Raw genomic sequence first — 26001 nt, 5'->3', positions numbered from 1 at the left:
AGCCTAAAATGAGCGCGATCTTGAAAGGACGGAAATCAGAGGACCTAGTTAGATGCGCTTGTTACTTATCTGGCCAAGAATGTTCCCCTGACTATTCCTTGAATCCTCGCACAGGAAGGATTGCGGGTCGACTCAGCAGACTTTGATTGGCTCTTCTCTGCAATAATCTACTAAGCTTACTCGCAATGAAATGTTAACACCTGTTCTTGTCTCGCTGTCTTTTTCCTTCGGAGGGTTTTGACCGGAGGGTTTTTGACGTCACAAGATAATCATGGACTTTACAGATATTTGTGCTAAGCCTCAGCTCTCTCACACTATCATTGCGCACGGAGGGAGATCGTCCCACTAACCTCCACATAGTTAAGACATTACCTGTGCTCAGATCTACATTCCTTGAGACATTAAATGTTTTTGCGGTTATTACATGAGAAACCAGCTGAGTGACGGAGCCATGACAGACTCTGATAATCAGATAGAATAAATAAAAAGTGGTGCACTTGAAGTATTGAGATAAATAGCACAGATGTTTCCAGCTGTAGATCCTTGGTGTTTCTTTCTTCAACACAGGAAAACTCGGCAATATGGACCCTTACAGCAGAACCTCTGAGCTTGTGGATATCTCCCGTTTTGATACCCAAGGTCTTTGTGCCGAGTATCAGCTGCGAAGACATAAGTTTGAAGATCTGGCTGATGCTGGATGTCATCAAGCGAGGTCTGATTGGATTAAATATGTTGGACCAGTCAATGAATTTGGAGGCTGCAACCATATTAATGGCAACTTCTCTGCCGTAGTGCTGCCATTGTGTAAGCCTGATCGGTTGGAGCTTGTGGCATATGTCCTTGAATGTAAGTGAAGCAGGTACACCTTGACGCCTCAGACTAACTGGTAGTGCAGACGCGTTTCTTCATGATTCTGTTCTCGAGGCAGAGGATACATCTCCAGTACGTTGCGTGTAACCTTGCGGAAAATCTGATACTAACAGCGAGATAAGGAAGCTGCAAAGCAAGCCAAGGCTGGTATTCGGCAGATCCATGAGAAGATCATGGGCCGACTCCTACAGACGGATGAAATCTGTGCCAAGAGAATTGCAAAAGTTTGGAAGGAAATGATCGCTACGACTATGAGAGATAAGCGCGTCGATTTTCAATCCATCGAAGATTATTTGGAATTCCGAATGGTTGATACAGGAGCACCGTACGTTGCACTTACGTCTCGTCAACATCAACATGACTAACATTTAACAGATTCGTCGAGGCCATCATGCTCTTCGGAATGGGCATGACTCTGACACCTCAAGAAGACGCCGAACTCGGCCGCATCATCCGTCCATGCTTCGCCGCCTTGGCCTTGACAAACGATTACTTCTCGTTCGACAGAGAAATAGAAGAGGAAGAGACATCCATCCTCATCAACTCCGTTGCGATTGTCATGCGTCTTCAGAACCTGGACATTCCTTCAGCCAAGGCTGTTATTAAGGATACCATACGAAAGTATGAGAAGGAATTCATGAGGCAGATTGATGAGTATAAGCAGCAGAAGGGATCTGTACCTGAGAAGATTGAGCGGTACATGGAAGCTATGTCATACCAGGTCAGCGGTAATTTGGTCTGGAGTTTGAATTGTCCTCGATATAATCCTGATTATCGGCATGGATTAGAGTCTTGTCAGCAAAAGGCTTAATTCAGCCTTATTCTTTCTAGTCAGTGTGTAGCCGGCGGGATGTCATGATAGTGCGTTTCTTAGTGTCGCGGAAATAATTATACTGGTCACCAAAATGACCTCTATTCAATCGCGGAAAAGAGACTGACGCGAATATTACTAATAAACACGCAAGAACTCAATTGGTCTCCACTATATTAACGCGATGTCAAAGACGTCACAGCCACGGGAAATAGTTTATAGTTGGTATAGCAACATTTGAGTCTGGCGCTCATGGTGACGTACTCGACTTTGGCGGTAGAGCATATATGAAGATTCGCAAAAGTTCCAATTTTTCAATTGTCAACAACATCATCATCAATTGAAAGAAAGATCGTTATTATATCCAAAATGTCAGCTCTCCGTCTCTCTCAACCTCTTCTCCGCCGCGCAGCTCTGCGCACGGCAAACACCACCACCCGTCGCTTCCTCAATACCGAATCAGCACCAACACTCTACTCAGCCCACGCAAAAGCCATCGGCGCTCGCAAAGGCCGTATCGAAGGCGAGAACCTCAATGTGGAACTCACCATGGCCAAAGCCCTAGGCGGGCCTGGCGACAAGGGAAAGACAAACCCTGAAGAGCTCTTCGCTGCTGGATACGGAGCTTGTTTCCAATCTGCCATGAATGCCTGTGCCGCGCAGATGGGTATCACCATGCCTACCAACACTGAGGACAGTGTGGTCGACACGACGGTGCATCTTGTTGGAGATATGAAGGAATTGGATATGAGTCTGCGTGTGGATATGAAGATCAAGGTTAAGGGTTTGGCGAAGGATGACTTGGAGAAGGTTGTTAAGAAGGCGCAAGAGGTTTGTCCTTATTCTAGGGCTACCAAGGGTAATGTGGCTACGAACTTTGAGTATGTTCAGGGATGATCACGGACAGAAATTTTAGTAAAAAGCGACAAATCTCACAACACAATGAATTGTTCTGATTTCAAGACTCTTGAACTAAGCCTAGCACCCAAAGTGAACATACGGGATCCAATACGTATTATCCAAAGCGTCCTTGATCTTTTTCCGCAGCAGCTTGGCATTTCGGGATTCTCCTTGTTCCATATGACGATCCCTCAGCGCGCGCTGCGCTCGATGCAATCCTCGACAAACCGCAATATCGGTCATACCTTCTTTGGCCAGTGTCTCATAAAGCACTTTCGCAACTTCAACGCAGTACTTATCATGCACCTCCCAAAGCGTCCCAATGACATGTCGAAACCCAGCCAGCTGCAGGGCGCTGACAAGATGGACTCCCTCATCGGCCAAGAATGGTATATCGGTAGCACTGGTCGAACAAGCTGAGAGATATGCGAGGAATGGTGGGTTATCTTGCAGTCTGCTGTCACGGAGTACTTTAACAGTCAGAGGGTTGGTGTTCCAGTCTTCGAGAAGAAGCTGGCTGTCTGCAGGTTCCTGGGACGATTTACCGTGTCCTGCGAAGTGGAAGACTTTGCAGTCCTTCAAATGCTGAAGAATGCTGGCCTTGTTTCGAGGGGGTACAACTGGAGTCATGTCCATTGATGGGCAAAAGTCTTGGACAATACTAATCTCGTCGCTGGCGAAAGGAAGTGCTCCGTCGCGCTGAAGATCTGGTGTTGTGCTCATGGCCACGAGTAAAGCTTGTTTACTCACCAGGTTGGCGGAATTGTGACGGCCATGCTGCAAGGCACGGATTGACGAGGCGTAAGATGACATGACCCTATCCAGAACAGTCTCCCCCCGTTCTGATTCATAACAGCCAGCAGCATGAAGAGGAAGTTGGGAAAGAATACCTGTAGGTATCCACCAAACGCGGGGCCAAATATCATCCGAGGGTGTTTCCGTAAAGCCGAGTTCCTCGAGAATAGGACAGCAAATCACATCCCAAAGCCATTTCAACAACTCCTTCGAGGTCCTCTTCTCAGAAGCTCGCTTCTCGGCTTCCTTCTTGTTCAAGTCGGGCAGCGTCACCAAATGAATCGACTGACAGTTGATAAGGAAAGCGTCAGATCTGTATTCACTCAGGTTGATCACAACGATAGTACCATCCTTCGCTGCAGCCTTAAGGTCTTCCATGGCAGGTGGCATAAGAAACCTCTCAAAATCTGGTTCAGAACGAATTCGGTCTATCAGCTCCTTGAATTCCTTGTCTGCTTCCCTCTGTAACTTGGATTTAGCTTCCGTGGAAGAAAGGTCCTCAAGTGATACAGGTAACGAGGCTTGCGCCGTGGCAGAGTCCAGTTTATCTCTAAGAGTAACAAACTTCCTTGCCAGTTCGTTGTGCTTGGATTCTAGCTCTGATATGTCATGGCGTGTATCCATCAACGTGTTGGCTATAATGCCTCGTCCGACTTCAAGAACCTGCAGTGCAGAGAGAAGGTCTTCTCCAGCGTTTAGTGCAGCGGATGTAGCCCTTGTTGCCAGCCCTGCGAACCGCACGACCTCAACCTGAGTATCTGAGTGCTTCGACGATCGGGGACCAAGGTCAGAAAGTAGATGTACAGCCTTTTGGAAGTACTCGCTCGCCAACTTCCAATCATCCTTTGAAACGGCGATTTCGGCCACCTCCTGAGCTAGGACGATACGTATCATCGGTGAACCATGACCTAACTGAAAGCCCTCCCGGCTGGTGGACAGGGCAGCGTCCAAATCATCAGCCGACCCAGTCATATCCGATCGTACGCGCTGCCAAACTCCAAGGTTTCTCAACATTGGGCCTTTATGGGGAGAGCCGTCCCGTAAAGAACTTAGAGCCAATGTCGCATACTTGATGGCAGAATCCATATCATCCACCGATTTATCCCTCTCGGAGCGGTACCAAAAACAGATACCGACATGATTGTAATATTCCCATCGCTTTTGATCATCCTTGCGGCACCACTCTAGAGCTTTCAAGCCGCTCTCCAAAGCCGTGTCCAAGTCACCAGGAAGGGCGATATCGGAGGAGCCACGTTTGGAGAGCCACATACTCAGGGTACGTAGCCGACCTGCCAACTCCGAGGTATCGTCCGGTGAGGTCTGTACTGACTCATGTGCAATGTCAATCGCATCATCCAAATCATGTGGACAGGCGATTTGCATGGACGGTCTGCTGACCCTCTGTGCAGCCTTTTCTGATAGATCAGGCCGGGCCTCGGAACAGGGGATGCGCTCAGATCGCTTGCCAAGACTGTTTGCAAGATTGTTCAGGACCTTGGGTCGGCCAGGAGAGTCCAGCGGGCAGGTGTTTACGGCATATCTCAAGGCCGAAACGGAACGGGAGAGGTCGTCTGTAGATGCCGTCTTTTCGAACCGTTCTCGGAGCAAGACGCCGAGGGCTTCCAATACTTCGGCTTTGAAAGCATGATCTAGATCAACCGAATCTGCGGCCTTTGCATAAGCATCAATTGCTTCGTTTAAATCAACCAATGATCCTGTCATCCTATGGCGGGTACGAAGGTGATCGCCGAAACCTTTCATAAGAGCAGGCCAATCTTGTTCGTTTCCGTCCATTTTAGAAAGAATTACTCTCATAAGCTTGACGCCGTGGTTGATGGCCTTGATGTCGTCGGTAGATCCAGTAAGGCAACATCTTGCCGCAATCCAGGTGTTAAAATTGCTGATATAACCCGACCGCCGGCGGTCACTTCTGGGTGCGGTGCGAACTGCCTCTGCCGAAACACTGATGGCACGATCTAGGCTCTCTTTCTTCCGAGTCTTTTCAAAGTGCCTGCCCAACGCGATTCCGAGGTTGTTCAAGATGCCAGGCCTTTCTGGATCATTCTTGGGTGCACTAGCCTGTGCCGCCTCGAGATATCTCAATGCTTCATTGAGAGTGTCTAGTGATCCAGTTCGGTCGAAACGCTGATTGAAGCAGGTTGATAGCGTACTGAGCAATGCAGGGCGACTGGGATGGTTATCGAAGGCTGTCGTAGAATTGAGGGCTTTCCTCGCGAACATGGTGCTCATATCCAAGTCCTGCAATGACTGGGATTGTTCGAACTTTCGCCGCCATTGCATACCAAGTTCGTGAAAGAAGACTATCTCTTGACCGTAATCTAGATCCATTCTTAATGACAGGTGAGGATTGTGAGGGATGATTGGGGAAAGGAAATCGTTTTTGTTTGGTCTCTTCAATATTGAGATGCTGCCATGGACTTTTACATCTATAGTTCTGGCATGACACTCGGGGATTTCCCTCTTTGTCACGTTTATTCCCGCCTTAGCCATGTGCTATTGCGCAATCAGGGTCCTCCGAGTTCTCAGCCTCACTGGTCACCATAGTGTTGTAGCTATCATCTGCCATCATAGGCCAGTTTGAGACCGCCAAGAGAGTTCTTAACGGTGAGCCCGGGGGTCAAAGCGAACCCACAGCGAAACAAATCTGCTGAAGGCACAGCCAGCCACCCATACAGACGCTTAACCCATATCAGATATTCGAATCGCTAAAAGCTCGCGGCAGGCAGCAATGTACATCCTGCCTTGGCGTTCGTCCGTGTCCTTGAAAAAGCAAATATGATATGTACACGTGTGTGCCCGACTCCATGATATGATGATTTGGGAATGCTACCCGTGGAAAAATTCCAGGTCCTCTGCGTGGGTCTCGGTTAGGCCGAATCCACAGATACACCAATATGGACTGGGCTGAAAGCCCAACTCACCAAGCATATGCCCGAAAACATGCTCACAGGGGAGTTTATTGGTCATCCTTGGAGGATAGGCGCCCTCTTTCAGCCCGTTTTATCGGGGTCTCTCGCGAGTCATCCAAGACTGCCCATGGGGGTTGAAAGATGACTCTTCCACTATGCAGCCATCGGTACAGCCTCATATGTGAATTCATTAAAGCGGCTGAGGTATTGTGAGATGGAATATGGGTCTTAGTTCTTCTCAACACTGATCGTCCAAATTTACCAACCCAAGACTGGCGGCCTCTATACGAAGCCTCTTTCAAGCCTCTTTGCAATCTTCCAGCGTGAAACTGTCAATTGAAGACTGTCTACCAAAATGCCAACACAGTGGGCACTCCTGATTGGAGTCGACTATTACTTTCCTGGTCGTCAACGAAACGTTCGCTATGATCACCTCAGAGGTTGTGTAAACGACGTGTCACGCATAGAATCGTTCTTGAAAAGCATCGGAGTGCAAAATATTTACAAACTTGTGGCACCTTGTGACGAAGACAACAAACTCAAGGTCGTAAAGCAGAGTGATCTACCGACTTACCAAAACGTCAAGGGAAAGATTCAGCATATTACCGCCTCAGTCTGCCCTGGAGATTCTGTCTGGATACACTATTCTGGTCACGGGATTTTGCGGCATAACGTCGACGACTACGACAGTGATGATGGAGATGAAATCAACGGTACGGCCTTTGCTCTTACGGATGTGCAGATTGGCGGAGCATATCTTACTGGCTATCAGCTCGGAGTATGGGTTCGAAAGCTTGTGGAAGTTAAGAAGACCCGAGTGACTGTCACCCTGGATAGCTGTTACTCTGGCAAGGGCTTTCGAAACAGCAACAAAGTCACCATGAGGACCTCTCAATCCAATACCATCGACAAATCGCAGTTAGATAGCGACTTTGAGGCTGACGACGACGCAATAGCCGAGGATGCTAGAATGGGCAATGATGTTCAGAGTTCAACCAGGAATGCCATTGTCAGGAAATCTTGGCTGTCGAACCCAGAAGGGTGCACAGTCTTGACGGCATGCCGACTAGACCAAGAAGCGGGAGAGTGCCATTTAGGTGACCCAGGAACGTCAAATGGCATCATGACACATTTCTTACTGGACTTCATTGATAAGTGCAGAAAGCAAGGATCGCAGCTTCCTACGTACCAGCGCGTGGCACAGCAGATCAAGCACAAGGTGTTAGCTATGGAGATGTCTCGCAACCCTCAAACGCCCGTTCTCCAAGGAGACAGCCTGCTTGAGTTTCTTGGTACTCAAAAGAGGATTCAACATTCTGGGTGCTTTGTTCAGGTTTTGGATCAGCCAGGAACCCACGAGAAGGCCTATTTACTCGACGTTGGTTCTACACAGGGTGTATGTCCAGGCGCTGAGTACTCTGTCCATCCTGATGCAACGGCAGACTCGGCACCAATCGCAAGAATCTGTATCGATGAAGTGTCGGCGTTACGGTCTAAGGCTCGTCTCATAAAGTCCAAAGAGCCTTCGGAGCACCCATTCATCAAATCAGGCAATCGGGTGGTCCTTGAATCTTGGTCTCTCCCGTCGCAGCAGATCGTCAGATTCAATGGATTGGCATGCCAGGGTGATGCGACCCTTGAATTTGAATCTGTTTTTACAAAACTCCGAAGCCAAGTGCAGAACCTGTCTCATTTTGTCATATGCCCTGAGGGCGGTGATGATGGCAATTGGGATCATTCGATCACTTTCGACGCTATCAAAAGAGGGTTCTTAGTGGGAGCCAGACGAAACAACGGAATTCGCCAATTGCCGACTATCGCAGCCAATGATGAGAATGTGATATCCAAGGTCTTGTGCTTGCTTAAACACCTGGCTAGATTCCATGCGCTCAAGTACTTCAACCACGGCACTCACTCGAAACGCTTCCAACCAGATGACTATAGCTTCGAGCTTTTGGAATACCAAGGCGGCGCTCTTAACTCTTCTGAAGGAGTCTATCAAGCTAAGGAGGACCAAGAGGTTACTGTCCGATTCACTAACAACAGTACTGTCGACAATGTCCATGTTGCAATATTCACCTTCAACGCAACATATGGCATTGAGCGGTTATGTCCAAGTGAAGGACAACCCACAGAACAAGTCCCTCACGGAAAAGAACGGCCAATGACTTGTGATCTCGGACTGTATATCCCTGATGAAGAGTCGCTTGAGGCAAAGGATGTGTATAGAGCCTACGTCTATATTGGAGACAATCCGCCTTCGTGGGATGAGCTTATTCTACCAGATATTCCGGCAAACGCCAGCCAGGTTCCTACAGATCTGTCAGTTGAAACCATTCCGGAAACATACCTGAAAGGCGGTGAGGTCACAAGGAACGGGAAGAAGATCAAGAAGAAGCGAGCATTGGACGAAGGTGGTTCTGAATGGGGGATACTGGAATTCACAGTCCGTACCGCTAGAGTTTGAGGAATGAATATACTTTCCAAGTGTGAAGAATGTCAAGCAATAATCCGGAAATGTAGCCATCTCAACTCTACTCATCATCATCCGAATCGTCTTCGTTCAAAACAGCGATTCGAACTGCTTTAACGTCCCCACTTGCCCCAGACATAACACTACACACCTCCTCGCATTCCTCGTCGTCATCAGTCCCCGCGATATCAGCCTCAAAGTACATCTCTTCAGAGTCGCCCTCGCTTCGTGATTTCGAGAACGGTTCCCATTTTGTCTTCAAGTCAAGAGATGCTACACTCTCGTCCTTCTTTCTTGTGACTCGGACTTTTCGGTAGGCAATAGCGTAGATCCTTTCATCAGGTAGTTCAGCTTCACTCTGAACACCATGGTCCGCTTTGTAACCAGCGGCTATTTTTGCATCGCCCATCCCAGTTATGTCGCCATACATGGTGCCGATCGGTATCTCTACACCACCGCGAACTTCTTTTGACATAGACTCGCCATGAGAAAGCTTTGCGTTGATAAAGGTCCGATATCCCACGACAAATCGTGGCGACAAACCTTGTCTCTTGCATTGTTCCAGCCACAGCTTAGCTTTGTTTCCACTCTCTTCGCTTCCTAAGATGGATTGAAACAGTTCGTGAGGGTTATCCAGCGTGTATACCCTTCCGTGCTTGGCCTCGACTCGGTACGTGCTTCCTTGCTCCTGGCGGACTACGAGGTTGGCGAATCTTGTGGCCATGACCTCGAAGAATCGCTCCGATGAGGCGTTGACAGCCCCAGTGAAATTCACATCTTCTCGTATTGAGTAATCCGAGGAGGATGCCGTGTATAGTTTCTTTACATCGGCGTATGGTTGGCTTATGTCTGGCACAAAGCTTGCCAATGGGACTTGGCTCGGCAGAAGTGGTGCGCTAGTTAGAATGACAGTCGACGACATATCGCGATGAAATTTGAATACTATTCGAAATACAGCTCGCCGTAAGCTGAAAAGTATTCTCTCAGCTCCAGTACCTAAAATATTTACGCGCTGACAAAAGAGGGGTTTGATGAGTGCCGGTGGATAAGCGCTGTCATGGAGCGGATCCGATTGAGCATGGCCACAGCGACGGAGGCCTCAAGGTCCAAATCCATTGACAAACACATGTAGTATTTCTCTGATTCGCTCCACGCTTCAAGATTGATCAGGTTGGTGGAAGCGCACGGAAGGATCGCCAACGGGGTTCCTCGAGAGCATAGGCAAGTAGGACATGTCCGAACCGAGTGCACGCAGCCTCTCCACTCTCATTCGTAATCCATGTATGCACGATACAGAAAGAGGAGCTCGGCAACCCTGCTGGATTGTTGAAATGCCTCATATGAAACTAGATACAACTACGCTAGCAACCTCGGTCAGAGTCAGGGTTTGCTAGAGGTATTATGACAACTAAATCCCTGAATCGTCCCAATCCTCACGAATCAACTCAGCGCCCTTCTCGCCGATCATAAAAACAGGTCCAACAATATTGACATCTGGCAAAACAGGAATAATGCTACAATCAACGATTCGTAGACCATCGACACCATATACCTTAAGACGTGGATCCACGACACCTCCATCAGCCTCGGGGAGCATCTGGTTCGTTCCAGAAGCGTGCCAATTTGGGATAGTATTGGCCTTGACGTAATCAAAGATCGCCTCTTCGTCATCATCGTCTACGGCTGCACCTGGGCTGACTTCGCCATTATTGGCGCCATACGTGTATCGCGAGAGAGCGGGATGAGCAAGGATCTTGCGAAGATAGTGAAAACTTCGAATGGCGATCGCACGGTCTGCATCATGGGTATAATACTATAATAAAGGTCAGCGTTACGAATATTGTTGAACAGGACGGGACAACTTACGTTAGGGTTGATATTGGGAGCCATCATCATCGAAGTACCCTTCAGCGTAATGTTACCTCGTGATAGAGCAACCATACTACTCGCCGTCAAGGATATATACGACTCATTAGGTAGTTGTTTGTAGTAAGGTGTAGGTCCAGCTGGATACCATGTTGACTCAAAAAGATACTCGATATGAGATTGGTCTGCAAGACCAGCTTCTACCACTGGACCGGCGCCGATCTCAAAGAGTTCTTGTTCGGAAAGTCTTTGGAAACCGTTGGTGATACCGGTTGGGGCTGTGTATGGACCTGTGCCGTTATTGTAAAACTCCTTCTCTAGGATTAGAAACGTTTGCGTTTGAGTGATTGGTGAGTACTGACCTCTTGGGCTGCTTCTAACAAGTTATAGTCTGCTGACAATTGAGAGGATGAGAATTGGATATCATCTTCTACTCTTGCCATGATACTAAAGACGCTATGGTCATTCAAACTGGCAATCGTTAATAAGTTTGTGCACCTTGTAATACAGTATGTAACTCACTTTCGACCAATATTTTCGTTGATCAGGACAGGTTCAATAGCGAATTTCTCCAGCTCAGAAGAAGGACCGAAACCCTGTACCTTCACATCAGATAGGGCATCAGCAAGAAAGCTAGGTTACTTACCGAAACCATCAGAAGCTGAGGTGACTGAAAGGCACCCATGGCGACAATAACCTCTTTCGAAGCATGAACTTGATGCGTCCTCCCTGTCGGATGATCCATGAATCTCACACCCGTAACTTTCGGTTTGTCGCCGTCAGTATCCGATAGAAGCTGCTGCACGGGCGCATAGTAGAGCACATCGAGATTCTTCCTGTCGAGAGCCTGCTTCAGATATCCATCGTAACTAGAGCTGCGAAGAAGATGCTTGTCAAGTGTTGCTGTTCCTTGTTTCACGCCTGTGCTGTTTCCGGTGTTGTAGTCTTCAACGACGGGAATGTTTGCGGCTTCACAGGCATTCATAAATGCGATACTTGTTTCTGGGACATAGCCTTGGTATGCTATTTCGAGAGGTCCGTCACCGTAGGCTGAGCTGTTGTAGGTTTTGTAAGTGTCATCGAAGCCCTTTGATTCGTTTTGGGGGTTGAAATGGGTGCCCTGTAATGTTAGTTTCGTTTCTTGAAAAGCCTCGTTTTGAATCACCTTGATGAATAGAGGGTAGACATCGTCCCATGACCATCCAGGATTTCCTCTCGCTTCCCAAAGATCGTAAACCGTAGATGTACCGCGCCCATAGTAGAAGCCGTTTATCATGCTGCTTCCACCGAGACCCTTTCCGCCTGTTTCAGTTAGACAACTTCCCTTATTTGGAAGAATGGGACTCACGATGGTAGGTGAGGATTCTTCCATCAAGGCCTTCCTGTGGCGTTGTGTCGAACCTCCAATCAATCGGCGATCCTGTCAATTGTTAGCTCATAATTGCATCAAGGGAGCCTTTCACCTTACCTGTGATCAGCGAGTTTCCACCCAGTGGCTTATAAGCTGCAACGACATTGGGATCTGGGCCGGCTTCGAGAACAAGGACGCGAAATTTGCCCGATTCAGTAAGTCTGTTGGCCACAACAAGGCCTGCGGTTCCGCCTGCAAACAATCATCAGCACGAGACTCAGAGTATCCAAAGTGATTAACCTACCTCCGGCGATAATAAAGTCATACTCGTCTTCGATTGTCGCTCTTTCAATGCCTTTGATAGGACGAGCGAAGGTGTTTTGGACACATAGAAAGCCAATGGCTAAAGCGAGTGTAGAGCCAAGCATCGTGAATGTAGCGCTATTAATCACGAGTAAGCGAACGAGGGTGCCAAGAAAACAGGTGAGCCTCAAGTGAGCCCTGCGAAGATCACAAGAGCCGCAGAATCGAGGTTAGACAAACAGCGACAGTCTCCCATTTTATGCTATTTCTAGGGCGCCAGAAAACACCATATACAGGCTTTTCCCGCCAAGCTGACATGGTGTGCTTAAGTCTCGAATCTAGCTGCGCCGTGGACGTCATTCGAGTCTGTCATCTCGATTTACCAGCTCGAAGGAATCAATAGCTTGCATTGAAAAGCAAACAAAAGGAGCTACCCCGCACTAAAAATCCTTGATCTGGTAAGCCTAAGATCCTTCTCTGTTGTCAAACAGCTCTAGCCAATTGGAGTTTTTTTTTGCATGATGGGAAGATGACGACGTTGCGACCGTTCGGAGGCTTCGGTTGATAACGCTTAACTTTAACCTTAAAAGGTGAGCTGAAATCATGGCAGGCTGAAGCTAGCGATATAAAGTTCAATTAGGTGTATCGTGGTGTTGTTGTGATTGAGACGCGAAACGCGTTAATTTTTAGCTCTCGGATAACAGAGAAATTGATAAACTATAATGCTCGTTATACGGAGACAGAAGTGGCATAGTTGAATTGAAGCGTTGAAGCTTATCCAAAAAGAGTAGCTGTACCATCTATTTGATAGCGTAAGCTTTAGTCGACCACGATTCTAAGGCGCAAAACAACGATCGTATCTAGATTGCATCTTTAGGAGGGTTCGGAAATAGCCAGCTCTAGATTTCGGCTTCACTATTCCCCGCACAACCTCTCTCACGGGTACATCAAAAGCGGGGTTGCGACCTGCGTGCTTACCTATGTACATGCTTTAGTTCATTGCAATATAGCTACCTGTTCATCACAATGTTCTTGTAAGGACAAGACTCCATCACCCTTTATAAGACTAGCCATAGTTACACATCTGCTTACATCACAATGTCTCAATCCGCGGCCGAAGAAGTGGTGATGAAAGACAGTTTTCCAGATGCCCAACAGGCCTCTGAAAGCCATGTTGCCACCATCAGCAACCTACCAAATGAAATCCTCAGGGAAATCTTCTACCATGCGACAATGAACGATTCACTTCACAGGAGGTACCATCCCGGTGCCGCCGGTGATATACAGCCAGATACCCGACAATGGAAAACGGTAATGGCAAAAAGTCAAGCCACGGCACATGCCATCTCCCTCGTCTCCCACCGGTTCAACGAAAATGCAAAGCCTTTCTTCTTTAGAGAAATCTTGCTTGTGCGAAACGAATTGGACATCAGGGATTGGAGAGGGAAGTCAGATGTACATTGGGCCCTGAGGTCGACTTGGCAGGTTAGAGAAGCACAAAGGCTTGGTACTTGCATGAAGAGACTCCGTGATGTACTGAAACAAAATCCGGCATATGAAAGATATTGCACATCATTGTGCCTGGTTTCCAGCTACGTTTGGGTGCCTCCCGATAGTGAGAATGACAACGGGGAGGTTGATGAACACGGAGAAGGTGGAAGCGACGACTATGAAACTCAGACGGAGACCTTTGATAATCGAAGCTCTGTTACCTATCCCGAGCGTTCGATTCTCTATGACATTTACGTCTTACTAGACAACGTCACCGACTTTCAAATTCATTGCGATAATACGACAGGAACGCCCGACTTCGCGGTGGCACTCTCACTTCTACCGTTCATCAATATCATTCGAGTTACAGGTCAGGTACACTACCTATCGATTTTTAAACAATTGTCACGGCATCTCCCGCAAGATTCATCTCTTCAGACACTGGACTTGTCCGAAGCAACTTGTAGTACATATGAGGTTGAGGCGTGGCACAGAGCCGCTCCATATCTACGCACGTTCCAGGCAAGTCTTCAGGCATCGTCTCGTAAACGTCGCTAAGTTGAAATCAGCAGGAGGCCGCAGGAACTGCGCCGTTCACAAGATTACTCACAAGTCCCGAAATGGGCACACGTCAACTTGAGATCCTGCTCGCTTGGCCCAAACGTCTCGAGCGTCTCGCGCTGCAAACAAACACGCAGCAACTGTCTGATGATGTGGATCGTGGAACTTTACAAAAGCCACTGGACATTGTCAAAGACACTCTTAAACAGCTTCGAATTGAAGGCGACGATGAGCTTGGACTTGGCGGTTTTGACCTCAGATCGTTCCCATGCCTCGAACATCTTGCGCTTTGTACTGCGACTATATCGAACTACAACCAGAATCCACGCAACGGGACGAAACTGCCTGAACTTGACCTACATGTCTTTGCGCCTAGACTTCGTAGTCTCTTATGGGTGCTGCCTTGGTGGGAGCAGAAGCAACCAAAGGTCAAGGACTTTTTCGGAAAGAAGCACGAGGATCGGTTGAGAGGACTGTTACAACAGGCTGTTGAATTGAAAAGAGCCAGAGAGGTAGAAAGAAAGGACTGGTGCTTTGAGAGGGTTTGGTTGGAGACTATCAGAGCGCCGCCAGAGAGTTTGGAGGGGAAAGCCAGGCAGAACTTTGAGAAGGATCTAAAGAGGATTAAAGCTTTGGATGATGAGTTCAAAGGAGAAGGGATCAGAGTTCGACATTTACCGTTACCTAGGTCAAGCACGGGCGCTGAGAGGAGGTTTCCCCGGTTAGAAGAAGTTTGGGATTGGGATGAGGAAGCTCTTCGACGGTGCGAAGTTTGAAACAAGGTCCCGGTGTCGTGTTGGTAGTTTGAGAGTAATCGGCTACACAGGATAGAACTTTTAACACCTATCAGCTAAGCCTTCCCAGGAAATGAGTAGCGAAGGTCTGACACATGTCTCTCAACGTTGTGGTTGTGTATCTCCACCAAGAACAGCACAGGGCTAATCTATGACGCACTCTTGCTAGGTCTCGTGTGAGTGAGGACTTGGTGGAATCGTGATCGGTCTCGCCGATGTGGTACAGTAGAGCAATGAGTATTTAACAGTGAGAGGCCACCTTTGTTTGGGAGCTAGGACAGTATGGAACTCAAACAGAACCATCTCAAGCGGTAGACATTCTACAGTCAGCCATGAAGCCATCTACCTCTTTCTTCTACACTACCTTTGCTGCCATTACTAAAGGTGCAGCAATAAGCAAGCGTCAAAGTGTTGCGACCTGCTATGGAGACAAAGGCCCTAATTTGAACGACTGTAAGTCAAGACGATGCATTTGTTCAACTCGACAAAAATGCTCACATACGACAGGTGACAGTCTGGTTGCTCTCCTTGGCTGGACTGGCACCTCCACCGGCAAGATCGAACCTGGTACGTTGAGAGAACGGATTCTGCTCGAGATAACATCCTAATCTTTGCCTTAGACCCTAGCGGCGGTCTCACATTTTATCATGACCATCATGCTTTGAACTGTGAGATTGGTATAGCTTGGAACGACCCAAATAACCGTCTCAGTATCACTATTTCCTCTCTCTTGCCGTACATAAACATTATCAAGGACAAGTGCGTTGTTCGTAGCGAAGCTGGGGGTGAGTCCAATAGTGTTGATGATAATTGGACTGTCCGCGTCACAAATGATCCACGATACAATCCTCCTACCAAGCATCGACGACAGGCGGAAGGCGACGTAAGTTCTCAATAAACTTGTCAAAAACTGCCCTGACAATTTCTTTGATAGACCTACAGCCTCGAAGTCTTGAGCCGCGCAATAGAAAGACCCGGCTTCCGCCAAAAAGTCGGTCCGAGCCTCCCCAGTGGAAGTTCCTACACGGTAACCAGGGGCGAAGCCAACACCATCTCCGTGGGCGCATCTTTCGAGATCAGTGGTGGTTTCTTCGAGGTCTTTGAAGCAGGTGTAAGCGCCAGTTTTGAGAGCAGCCATACTGTTGAGAACACCGAGTCTACCCAGATCAATGTCGATTGTGGTTCTGGGAAGAATGGGCAGATTTATTGGGTTCCCAAGTGGGATCATTATGAAGGGACTTTTATGCCGAGTAATACGCCCGGCGAGGTTTGGAATCCGCTTGATGATAGTGCTGCGGATTACATGATTGAGTGCCAGGGTTGAGATGCAGTCACGGATGAGTCTTTCGGGATTATCTTTCACACTATAGTATTGTTCTCAGTGAATCTACAAGTCTTTCTTCTAGAACACCATTCGGACAATTCGGGTTATCGAACCATGTGAAAATCAATTGCTTCTCTCAGAATGGCAAGGTGAACAAAACCACCAATTTCCCCTTGCGTTCCACTCAATAGTCTCTATACCATGTGGGTTACAGGGGTTCTAGCGCTCAGCTGGAATCAATAGTGCAGAACTGACAGCAGGCTAGCGCCCAGAACTGTCAAGAGCTCTGCACTTTAAAAAGCCGTAAAACGCCCACGCACCTCAATTGTCTGCTCTAAAATCGTGTGCGTTTCAATTCTAACTAAAGTCTTTCTCTCAATATGCGTACTCAATTCTTTCTGTCTCTGGCCGTTGGCGTTGTGGCTGCTAGCCCCTGCAAGCCACTGACTTCAGCCGTCACCACTGTGCCTGAGACTTCCTTGACGACAGAGGTCATTGAGTCAACCGCGATCGAAACCTCGGCCGCTATCGAGACCTCAGTTACTGAGACTTTTACTTCTACCATTGTCGACACCACCGGCAGTGACGCCGTGTCTACTACGCTCACTACCAGCTCCGCCGAAACTACCACCCTTCTCACTACCGAGACCTCCGCCGAGATAACTGGGGCTACCACAACCATCGCTCCTTCAGTGACCACCACGGCTGAGATGAGTACTACAACAACTGGAGCCGCAGAACCCACTGGTTTCTTCATCATTGCTGGCGAGGGCCCAGCGCTAGGCCAGAAGCTCCAATCCAGCGAAGACTATGGTTCAATTGTCAGCTTCAATCCCACTAGAAGCTCACGGTTCCAACCCCGCCGATTTACTGTCGATGACAGCACCGGCATCCTCACCAACGAAGGTACACCTATGTGTGCAAGCTTCAATGCCTGGGATAAGAATAGGGCAAAGGTAACCCCGTGCATCTACGAGAACCGTGCGGGTGGAGGATCCTACATCACCTGCGATAAATCACCCTCTTCCGGAGACGTCCTGCATTGTACGGCTATTAAGTTGAACTGCTGGCAGATTGGTCCGGGCTCTAGCCAGGCCTGCGAGGAGGTTGAAGATCCGCTTTGGAACAACCAGTTCTTCATTCAGCGTAACACAGGAGTTGATTCCGATAACGAAAGTACCTTGCTGTTCGGGCAGGACAATTTGTCAGAAACATTTACTTCCCCTTACTCAACGATTGAAAAGGTCGACTTGTTTGTTAATGTGGCTATGATCTCTGCGCCAACTCCATAAAATCTACTCTGTCACATTTGACTGGTTTTGGGAAATAGCTTCTAACTGCATTTTAATTTGTCACTTTCTCGTATCATACATATTCTCAAATGTATATATTGCGACAGTTTACATTATCAGTCTTTGTGTAATTCATTATGTAACCTTATCCAACCGACGCCGCAATTCTACTGATATAATGCTGAGATATTATACGGAGCAAAATGGCAATGCTTACGTTAATAAAGATATCACCCATCTGACCGACAGCTGCTGGGCCATAGAACAGAAACTCTCCAATCGGCGCGTCGTTCTCAGAGGTCTTTCCTCCACCGGCTTCGAATGTAGCGACAGGAGGGCCTTGGCCCGATGCTGGAATCAGATCCCAACTTCCAAATTTACTTTGAGACGAAGATCCGAAGAATCGCTTTAGCGATGAAGTGGTTTCTGCCTTTCTCTTCCTCCACTGCCATGTTTGCATCTGTCCATTGACATCCACATCGAACGGCCATGAGGCGCCCTCCATAAACATGCTTGTCTCAGTAAACTGGGACTGAAAGCCGTTGAAGCTGATGGTGCTCTTCTGACTGAATGTATGCCGGCTTTCGATGGTGCATATAGGCTCCTTTCCAGACTCGTAAGGGCCTTCTTTGATCTTGAGTCTACTGCTCGAGAACATCTTTGCTGAGTATGCAACAGGCCCTTTGAACTGAGGGCCAAGCTCGAGGACACTAGAACCTCCACCTGTCATAACGTTCCAAATATGAAATCTGGCAGGTAGTCGAGTAAAACCAAATCTGGGATAGTAACTTGGTTGTCCTTGAGGGAAGCTGGGAGCTTGTTGATTGCCTTGTGTGTATCCATAAGGAGGAGGCTGGAAGTTGGGCGAGGAGTTTTGTATCATTGGAGGTGGAGGGCCTGGAGGGTAATGTGGTTGTTGATATGTCGGTTGGTAAGGTTGTTGGTAAGGCTGCTGATAGGATTGCGAATAGCCTTGCTGATTCGGATATTGATAGTTTGACATTGCGGTCTTTTTATCTTGAACTATGAGCTCGTGTTTTGTTTAGTGCTGAGATATGGGAATAAATGCTTGATAAGTGAATGGTGTTGAAGATGTCAAGGTGAAGTGGAAGCCGAGAGGCAGGTCCAGGTCTATATACAACAACAGATTTCTACCACAAAGTTACAGAGACGGCACATACGTCACTAATGAGCAGATGTAAAAGAGGATTGGTCAAAGGTATGGAAAACTAATGTCTGAACACAGCATTTGTAAGGTGAAATAAGCCTCTTTGAACTTGTATGGTGGGGATCGCTGCGGGTCTGGACTAGCCTTTTATGGCGAAATCGTGCGCTCTGACCAATCAGAGGCGGAGTGCAAGATTACATCTTCTGCTTACTACTGGTCATACATGGGAATGGCAGGCTCACCCTGGCTCTGAAAGTTGACGGTTCCATTACTAACGACAACTGCTTTTAGCTGCGCCACGCTTAATGAGACATTATTTATGTGTACGACTGCTCAGTGCGGATAAGGCTGAGTTAGATCTGTTTGAAGGAATGTAGTAAGGAAAGTATCAAGGCTGAAGCGATGCAACCACCAAGTCAATTTGGCATCCCAACATCTCTACTGCCCCACAGCCTCTTGACGTTTTCCTCAACCCCCAAGTCCATCGTGCAACCTAATTACAAGGCGTTCCATCGGTGTGACCACAAGCGTTGGTATCAGTACACTTAGAACCACAGCCATAATTGACATCATCCGAAGGCGTGGTCTGTTCCCAATTCCCCATACACTGTGTCTCATCGCCATTGCCCCAATCGCAACGTTGTCGTCGATACCCCTTTTGTCTCAAAATATGCTGTTGGGTCCAGATTGTGTGACACTGTTGGTCACTCCACACGCATTGAGTAGTGTCAGTTGCCTGAACACAGCGAGACTCAGAGCTCGTAACTGTAAACTCAACACCCATTTTGAATCCTTCGATGTCGACTCCGACACTGGCGCTGATGCTCTCAGATCGTTCCTTGCAGACGGACTTGCCTGTCAGCTGGGTAATGGAGCAGGTCGTAGTTCCAGTGCAGTATCGATTCCCAGAAGCCTTTTGCCAGGGTAAAACTTCCTTGTTGGCTTCGACAATGTAATAGTCCTACCAGCATTTGCGAATTCGTGGGAACTTGTATGGATGGGTGATGCCGTCTGAGGTCACGTAGTTGCCTTGGCCGTCCTTGTAGCGTCCGTTGTAGGGTTTGGACTTGTCATCGCAGCTGGGCAGTTGGTCCGCTCGAACTGCAAGTTCATGGACTGGAAGCGCCGGGGTGGCTGAAGCAATGCCCAGGAAGAGGGAGGAGATGAGAAGAGGCTTGATGAAAAGCATCGTGGACTTGGATAACTGTGATGGGAATAGTAGTTTGGAGTGAAGTGTCTGCTGCTATGAATTGGATTGTTATATCGACGGCTCATCCGTTTGTTTTATAGATATCCTTTACCTACTGTCCTTGCCCTCGCGCTTTCCATCATATCACAACAGGCTCCTCAGTAACCGGGCGAAAATCATTGCCGAATATCCGTTTGAATGCACTCTTCATGATACACTAAGGCAGGCTACGAGACGGACAATTCCTACGGACCATATTCCAGCTATTCCAGCAAGTTATGTCCAGACCACGGCGCCATCAATGTGACGGTAACAAAAGTAGCTACGAGGCTTATGACACACGTGACTAGCTGAGGCAATATCAAGTGAGCTGCATCACTGTCAATGTTCCAGTTTCAGAACTAAGGCAGGCTCTCGTGGCTTAGTCAGCGCAAACCCGTTTGACCCCGTGGGGGCGATTGAGGCGTGCCACGGGAGTTGCATCCATAGCCACCGCATGGTACTAAGTATGAGGTGCATGGACGGGATAGAATTTTCCAGATAACCGTGTTCTTTGTGCAAGAATAGATGACAATTTAAACAATGTCACAGACGAGGAAGTGTTAAAGGACGGGATAAAAAAGTCAAAAGTCATATGAGATTAGTCGCTCCGACTTCCCGAGTCAAGAATGAAAGTTAAGTCACAACTTTGTACGAGCTCCTCCCCCAACAAGGCTCTGTGTCGATCACACCAGCATTTCTCATGTGGGTGGCTCAGCTTCGAGAAACGCTAGCATCAACAGGCATAGAGCTACACAGTATCAATCAAGGTCAGCATCTAGACTTGAAATAGAAGTGCATTGAGCTATTTGGGGTTTGCTAGTGACACCTCTGGAGATAAGATGAAGTGCATTGAGAAACCAGTCACTTCGTCTGACTTCAAGTTTCAAACTAGACTCAAACAAGCCACCAGCCCGACGTCTGCAGCAGTCTACAAACGATAGTGATGACAATACCCGTCTATCAGTGTAACCAATCAAAGAGAAACCTCCTTCACCAAACGCTCCCCAGAAGTTCCTCGGCCTTGGTAAAGTTGTACTCAGTAAGACGCTTATTCCACTCATCCGAGACAGCAAACACTCCTCGATGATACCCAATCAAAAGTCCAGAAACTACCATCTTAGAAAACGCCTCGACCTGATCCTTTGGGACAGAAGGCAGTGGAAGGCGAGGGTACTTGTCTGTCTTGAGCTCGCCGGCGAGTAGGTCGTCAAGCTTAAGCCACTCAATCGCGAAGGGTTCTCCTTCATAATATCAGTAAGGCCGTCGACTGCACGATATAGGTACTTACCTCGCAGCTTTTCTCCAATATCCAAAAGCTGACGAACGGTCACTTTATCACCGGTGATGCCTCCAATGGTTGGCCATTCGTCTTCGTAATCTACTGCCAGGGTTACAGTATTGGCGACGTCCCCAGCGGAAGTATACACGATCTCATCATCGAGTGTGCCTTCAACCACCAGTGCGGTTTTGTTCTTAAAGTCAAAGTTGGCAGCTGTGGTAGTGAGATACTTTAATGTCTTGTGTGGATGGCAGAGATAATCCATGAATGAGCCGGGCTGGAATCGGCAGTATTCGAGAATCTAATGGAACGTCAATTTGTCTTCCGTAGGAGTGCAGGTCTTCCTCTGTTACCTTTTCCTTCGAGTTGAGGTTCTCCAGATACTCGGCGACCTCAATTTTGCCGGTGTACCAGGACATGACGTCGAGAGAATCAACTAACTTGACACCACTAACATCTGTCAGTACTGATCATGTCACCTTGACTAATTACTCACGGCCCCCATTCTGACGGAGCATATCTCTTGACACCCGCCTCGACACACGCGTCGATAAGACGTTTCTGATTCTCGCTTCCTGGATCAAGGTGCACTGCAAAGAAACAAAGGACAGTTTCCACTCCTTCAAGAAGGGCTACAAGCTCTGACTTGTTCAAGAAATCTGTTTGAATCCATTCGACGCCTTTGAGCTTAGGGAAATCCGACGGGTTCTAGATTTCCTTAATAATTTCTAAGCAGGTGACAGGGTAAGAGTGTTTACTTTTCGGACAAGAGCTTTAATCTCGTGCTTTTCGGTAGCGACAAGTCTATCGAGGATTTCTCGGGAGAGTTCTACAAGCCATCAGTGGCGGCAACTTCGATAAATTGGCGAGAAGCTTACCACTCGACGCTCCGGCGATAGCGATCTTGACCATGGTGACGAAGTTGAAAATAGGAAGGTATAAGGTCTTGCTGTGAGTCTGTAGATGGAACGGATGTTGTATTTTTATTTTTGTTGATACTCGGCGTCTTTGACTTTAAATATTCCATTGTTCACAACTTGCATTCCAAATAATGTCTACTCGGTAATATGCAATTCAATTTTAATCTCAAGTCACGTAACCGTCAGTGGGCATAATTGTTGTTGTAAAAAGGCCATTGATGAGTCGGGCTTACTGTCGCTGGCGGTTACGTGACGCTGTCCAAAAAGAGACAAGCTAGCCCGTCTTGGTCGGATCTCGCATGACAAATCTACCCGTGTCCTGCTTACGACCGCTATCACTGCAGAAACTCACCACCGACAATCACATAACCACCTATGAAAAATATGGTTGCAGCGGAAGAAAAAGATCAGTTGATTGTGAGTGTCACGTAACCTTCTGCGAGCTTGTTTGCTAATCGTTGCAGCGCCGTCGGGAGCGCGGTCGCCGCTCACAGGCAGCGTTCCGTAAGCGCCAAGCGCAGTCCACTCAGGCATTGGCAGATCAGAATGTTCGTCTTAAGAAAGGTGTTCAGCGATTGCTGGACGAAATTCAAGGAGATGAGAGACCTGAGATGGTCGCTATCATACAGGACTTGGCTGCGGCAGCTGAGCTTGACCTTCCTACGACACTGTCCCAGGAAGCGGCTTCGGAGACGACGGAGCTGTCAAAAGGCACCTCTGATATAGTTGCTGATATCTGTGATACAAGCGATCTACTCGACCCATACGCGGATGTTTTACTCTCTACAAATCTTCTTCCGATTAACACCACTACACAATATCGCTTAGACTGCAGCGTGTGGCTAGATCCTCTGCACTACCTACGAGTCTCACTACCGCCTCAAGACATTCTTCCCTACCTTGGGCCCGGCGCAGAGTCTTTCGGGGGCCTTCTCTTCTGGTCCGTCATGGAACATAGTCAAAGTGGTTGCGCGAACCACGATAGAGCAATTATCAAGTCCAGTCTCGGTCATTCTGAAGCAACACAGGACATCAAACCGTCGTTTGTTCATACTATGGTGAGGGCAAGAATAGAGTACAGGAAAACCGGCTCCATTAGCCAAGAACATGCAGTGGCCGCAGAGAATGATCTAGGTTTGGTTTTATGTAACCTTGTTGAGGCTGATTATCGATCCAAGGGCAAAGATCCTAATCACTGGTTGTCATGCGTCGCTATTGAAAAGCGTATTCGAAAGGCAGTGGGAGATCCTGGAATCAGTGTTCTGGCAGGGGCTGCGAACCGTCAAGGAAATTCGGCTTTGCATTCATTGTTGGAAGAGGTCCTGTGCAAACTCTATGACAACTGCGTCTGCTTTGGGGACGGCCCTCGGTGGAATGTCCAGGTTGTGGATAGGCTGTTTGCGCCGTTGATAATGCAAGCCCTTTTGGGACGGTACTAAACAGATTCGGAAGGTTTACAGGCCATCTAGAACTTTCGCTTGTCGTCTGTCCGTCCGCCTCACGGCACTTGGAACATCCCGCGCTGATAGAGTTTCGGCACATTTTGAACTACTGCAAGAATTGCAGATCCTGAACTTTGTCTGCCGGCTCGCAAGCCACGTACTAATTGATCATCCTGGTAAATCTTCATTGTGTCCGAGGCAAACCGAGGTAGCAGGTGATAAGTCTAGCAGTTGATAGATGACACATCACAAGCAAACATTTCCGAACGTACGATGTCCACGACGCCGTTATTCGTCTGACTGTATTTCCAAAGCCTCGACCGGGTCCGAAGCCGGTTATGAGAAATTCCTTTCTTTTTTATTTGCTTTTGCCAGTTGTTTGCCCTTGCCACCGGCAACTTCAGTCATCTGACACTTGTAGAAATCTCCCCATTGGACAGGCTACGTCTATCGATAACATTGCTTGTATCAGACTCTCATATTACTGAGACGTCATAATTATATCTGATCGCATTTCTTTGTAACACTTGGCTGAATTATGAATTATGCCATTGAGAAGCAAGGACCATGGTTCACGTTTATGCTTATCCACAACTTGAACTCCTGTTTCAGGTTCCCCCTTTAGCGAAGTTGACACCTGACACGTAAGGTATATTCCGTTCTGTTATCATATACCTAGGTCGCAGTAATATTTGATCACATGGGCTCGGTGGAAATAACCGCTTGTTGAGTAGGTAATATTGTTGTCTGGTACTAATGTCTTCATATTGAACCAATATGGTTGTCTAATTCGAATTAATGCTATCATATATAATGATTGATCGCTTTTGATGCTACGCATGTCAAAAATCAGTGCTTGCCGCCCCATTCTATCCCAATGACATGAAAGTCTATTCCGAGTCCGACTCATCCTCAGGGACCGGCCTGGGGTTGCTGATCATAGTGCCAGACCATGTAATGAGTGTTCCCTCTCTTCCATCACGGGTATCGATACTCTCACATCCACCTTGCGCGGCAACTGGTGCTTGTGCTAGAACCTTGGCGAAGAAGTTCTTGGCGACATCGTTGCTGGCTTCCCATTGGAAGACGACGCACTCGTCAACCTTGTCGCCGGGCTCCTTGCCGGGTGTGATAAGAGGAACGAGCTGGTGCCGTCTTCGCTCGCGGGGAAGGTCCCACCAGGAATCCATGACGGCCTTCCAGAGCTCGGTTCCGTATCCTTGGCGGCAGTGTTGGGGCTTGATGAGAAATTCGGCTTCGGGCCATCCTGAAATCGAAGAGGACATGCTGAGAACATCTGGGAGACCAGCCTCGCCAATAAGTTCGCCAGTAGACTTGAGGAAAGCACCAAACCACCAGTGACATTGGTCGTCTTGTACTAGGGCATGAAGTTGTCGTTCGGACTCGTCCTTGTCTTTGTTGGCGCGACCACGTGATGTTGAGTGGACCTGGAGCTCGGAATCTTTGCGAAGCTCGTGGAAAGCTTCAAGGTCTTTCATTGTGAATGGTCGAATAACGAGGCGCTCAGTCTCAATGGGCTGTCGTTCGGATGCGCCTGGGATGGGGCGCTCGGGAAGAGTGACGGAGTAGCTGAACCATGGTGTCATGCCCAGATTTTGGGCTTCCTCCTGGCTAAGGAAGATCTGGAGAGAGGGCAAAGCCTGCTGTAGTGGTGCCATAGTTTCCATAGTGAATGTGTAAAGGTTGTTGAAGGTTCGTACTAAGGTAGACTAAACGTGGGATGATGATAGATAAGGTTGAGATGAAAAGACGTGGGAGAGATAGCGAAAAAGATGCCTTAAGTGCCGAAATGACAGTCTTTAAAGGATTGTCTCGTATGATGTCGATTTGGTTAGCGACGTTACATGGTAAAACGGCAGAAATGAGCGGTCAAATCCTATTCTCGCTTTACGACAGGTCAAAGCGAAAAAAGCCGTTGGAGCAGACAAGGGTGACAAGACCAGCAGTCAAGGGGACAAAAGCAGGGATCGTAAAGTCGGGTACCAACCAAACAATGCTGTTGGCTGCAACTAGGGTCCATTCCTGGCAGTGGGGATTGTTTTGATGCAGCCTCGCGCAAAATAACAAAATGCTACTCTACTCCGCAGCAATTCTCCCAGTTGATTGAACCAAAAGGTCCCGTTCTGAAACTAATAACAGACAGAGTTTCCTTTATCAGGTAGTGGGAGACATGCCGAAG

At 48.0% G+C, this 26001-nt stretch overlaps 14 protein-coding genes across 14 annotated transcripts; 7 read left to right on the top strand and 7 right to left on the bottom strand.

Annotated features, from left to right (window-relative positions):
* Window positions 1-581: 581 nt before the first annotated feature.
* On the top strand, window positions 582-1681 carry B0J16DRAFT_392068 (isoprenoid synthase domain-containing protein; the record flags this gene model as incomplete). Its single annotated transcript, XM_046131971.1, has 4 exons — window positions 582-846; window positions 896-942; window positions 993-1195; window positions 1246-1681. The coding sequence occupies 4 exons, from the start codon at window positions 582-584 to the stop codon at window positions 1679-1681; spliced, it is 951 nt and encodes a 316-aa protein (XP_045989986.1).
* Window positions 1682-2050: 369 nt separating this feature from the next.
* On the top strand, window positions 2051-2608 carry B0J16DRAFT_409874 (OsmC/Ohr family; the record flags this gene model as incomplete). Its single annotated transcript, XM_046133107.1, has 1 exon — window positions 2051-2608. One exon carries the CDS (start codon window positions 2051-2053, stop codon window positions 2576-2578), a length of 528 nt encoding a protein of 175 aa, XP_045989985.1. The 3' UTR covers window positions 2579-2608.
* A 51-nt stretch (window positions 2609-2659) lies between these two features.
* Window positions 2660-5777, bottom strand: B0J16DRAFT_409873 (CHAT domain-containing protein; the record flags this gene model as incomplete). The annotated part of the gene is made up of 1 exon (XM_046133106.1): window positions 2660-5777. The coding sequence occupies exon 1, from the start codon at window positions 5723-5725 to the stop codon at window positions 2660-2662; it is 3066 nt and encodes a 1021-aa protein (XP_045989984.1). The 5' UTR covers window positions 5726-5777.
* A 671-nt stretch (window positions 5778-6448) lies between these two features.
* B0J16DRAFT_330276 (caspase domain-containing protein) lies at window positions 6449-8796 on the top strand. The gene has a single exon (XM_046126437.1). The coding sequence runs from the start codon at window positions 6662-6664 to the stop codon at window positions 8771-8773; it is 2112 nt and encodes a 703-aa protein (XP_045989983.1). The 5' UTR covers window positions 6449-6661; the 3' UTR covers window positions 8774-8796.
* On the bottom strand, window positions 8797-9946 carry B0J16DRAFT_330275 (uncharacterized protein). The gene has a single exon (XM_046126436.1). It carries the CDS (start codon window positions 9699-9701, stop codon window positions 8841-8843), a length of 861 nt encoding a protein of 286 aa, XP_045989982.1. The 5' UTR covers window positions 9702-9946; the 3' UTR covers window positions 8797-8840.
* Window positions 9947-10187: 241 nt separating this feature from the next.
* Window positions 10188-12424, bottom strand: B0J16DRAFT_378784 (uncharacterized protein; the record flags this gene model as incomplete). The annotated part of the gene is made up of 9 exons (XM_046130948.1): window positions 10188-10592; window positions 10646-10957; window positions 11008-11116; window positions 11168-11241; window positions 11292-11765; window positions 11811-11947; window positions 11994-12065; window positions 12114-12248; window positions 12301-12424. 9 exons carry the CDS (start codon window positions 12422-12424, stop codon window positions 10188-10190), a joined length of 1842 nt encoding a protein of 613 aa, XP_045989981.1.
* A 973-nt stretch (window positions 12425-13397) lies between these two features.
* On the top strand, window positions 13398-15127 carry B0J16DRAFT_378783 (uncharacterized protein; the record flags this gene model as incomplete). Its single annotated transcript, XM_046130947.1, has 2 exons — window positions 13398-14165; window positions 14360-15127. The coding sequence occupies 2 exons, from the start codon at window positions 13398-13400 to the stop codon at window positions 15125-15127; spliced, it is 1536 nt and encodes a 511-aa protein (XP_045989980.1).
* A 350-nt stretch (window positions 15128-15477) lies between these two features.
* B0J16DRAFT_392050 (uncharacterized protein) lies at window positions 15478-16481 on the top strand (the record flags this gene model as incomplete). Its single annotated transcript, XM_046131970.1, has 4 exons — window positions 15478-15598; window positions 15653-15712; window positions 15766-16028; window positions 16080-16481. The coding sequence occupies 4 exons, from the start codon at window positions 15478-15480 to the stop codon at window positions 16467-16469; spliced, it is 834 nt and encodes a 277-aa protein (XP_045989979.1). The 3' UTR covers window positions 16470-16481.
* A 342-nt stretch (window positions 16482-16823) lies between these two features.
* B0J16DRAFT_330270 (uncharacterized protein) lies at window positions 16824-17915 on the top strand. The gene has a single exon (XM_046126435.1). It carries the CDS (start codon window positions 16850-16852, stop codon window positions 17759-17761), a length of 912 nt encoding a protein of 303 aa, XP_045989978.1. The 5' UTR covers window positions 16824-16849; the 3' UTR covers window positions 17762-17915.
* Window positions 17878-19048, bottom strand: B0J16DRAFT_367441 (uncharacterized protein; the record flags this gene model as incomplete). Its single annotated transcript, XM_046130130.1, has 2 exons — window positions 17979-19048; window positions 17878-17928 (listed from the first exon to the last, which is right to left on the bottom strand). Exons 1-2 carry the CDS (start codon window positions 18762-18764, stop codon window positions 17878-17880), a joined length of 837 nt encoding a protein of 278 aa, XP_045989977.1. The 5' UTR covers window positions 18765-19048.
* Window positions 19049-19422: 374 nt separating this feature from the next.
* On the bottom strand, window positions 19423-20129 carry B0J16DRAFT_392044 (uncharacterized protein; the record flags this gene model as incomplete). Its single annotated transcript, XM_046131969.1, has 2 exons — window positions 19951-20129; window positions 19423-19890 (listed from the first exon to the last, which is right to left on the bottom strand). The coding sequence occupies exons 1-2, from the start codon at window positions 20116-20118 to the stop codon at window positions 19423-19425; spliced, it is 636 nt and encodes a 211-aa protein (XP_045989976.1). The 5' UTR covers window positions 20119-20129.
* Window positions 20130-21150: 1021 nt separating this feature from the next.
* Window positions 21151-22489, bottom strand: B0J16DRAFT_409865 (uncharacterized protein; the record flags this gene model as incomplete). Its single annotated transcript, XM_046133105.1, has 6 exons — window positions 22318-22489; window positions 22198-22268; window positions 21936-22147; window positions 21793-21889; window positions 21449-21740; window positions 21151-21401 (listed from the first exon to the last, which is right to left on the bottom strand). Exons 1-6 carry the CDS (start codon window positions 22349-22351, stop codon window positions 21151-21153), a joined length of 957 nt encoding a protein of 318 aa, XP_045989975.1. The 5' UTR covers window positions 22352-22489.
* A 224-nt stretch (window positions 22490-22713) lies between these two features.
* B0J16DRAFT_38087 (uncharacterized protein) lies at window positions 22714-23919 on the top strand. The gene is made up of 2 exons (XM_046131107.1): window positions 22714-22776; window positions 22824-23919. The coding sequence occupies exons 1-2, from the start codon at window positions 22735-22737 to the stop codon at window positions 23796-23798; spliced, it is 1017 nt and encodes a 338-aa protein (XP_045989974.1). The 5' UTR covers window positions 22714-22734; the 3' UTR covers window positions 23799-23919.
* A 655-nt stretch (window positions 23920-24574) lies between these two features.
* On the bottom strand, window positions 24575-25648 carry B0J16DRAFT_330267 (acyl-CoA N-acyltransferase). The gene has a single exon (XM_046126434.1). It carries the CDS (start codon window positions 25487-25489, stop codon window positions 24692-24694), a length of 798 nt encoding a protein of 265 aa, XP_045989973.1. The 5' UTR covers window positions 25490-25648; the 3' UTR covers window positions 24575-24691.
* Window positions 25649-26001: the final 353 nt, after the last annotated feature.

The sequence above is a fragment of the Fusarium flagelliforme genome (assembly GCF_020744385.1).
Source record: "Fusarium flagelliforme strain FIESC 12 MPI-CAGE-AA-0113 chromosome Unknown B0J16scaffold_1, whole genome shotgun sequence".
Taxonomy (NCBI): domain Eukaryota; kingdom Fungi; phylum Ascomycota; class Sordariomycetes; order Hypocreales; family Nectriaceae; genus Fusarium; species Fusarium flagelliforme.
The sequence above is the reverse complement of the archived record's forward strand: the minus strand, read 5'-3'. Positions and strand labels throughout refer to the sequence as shown.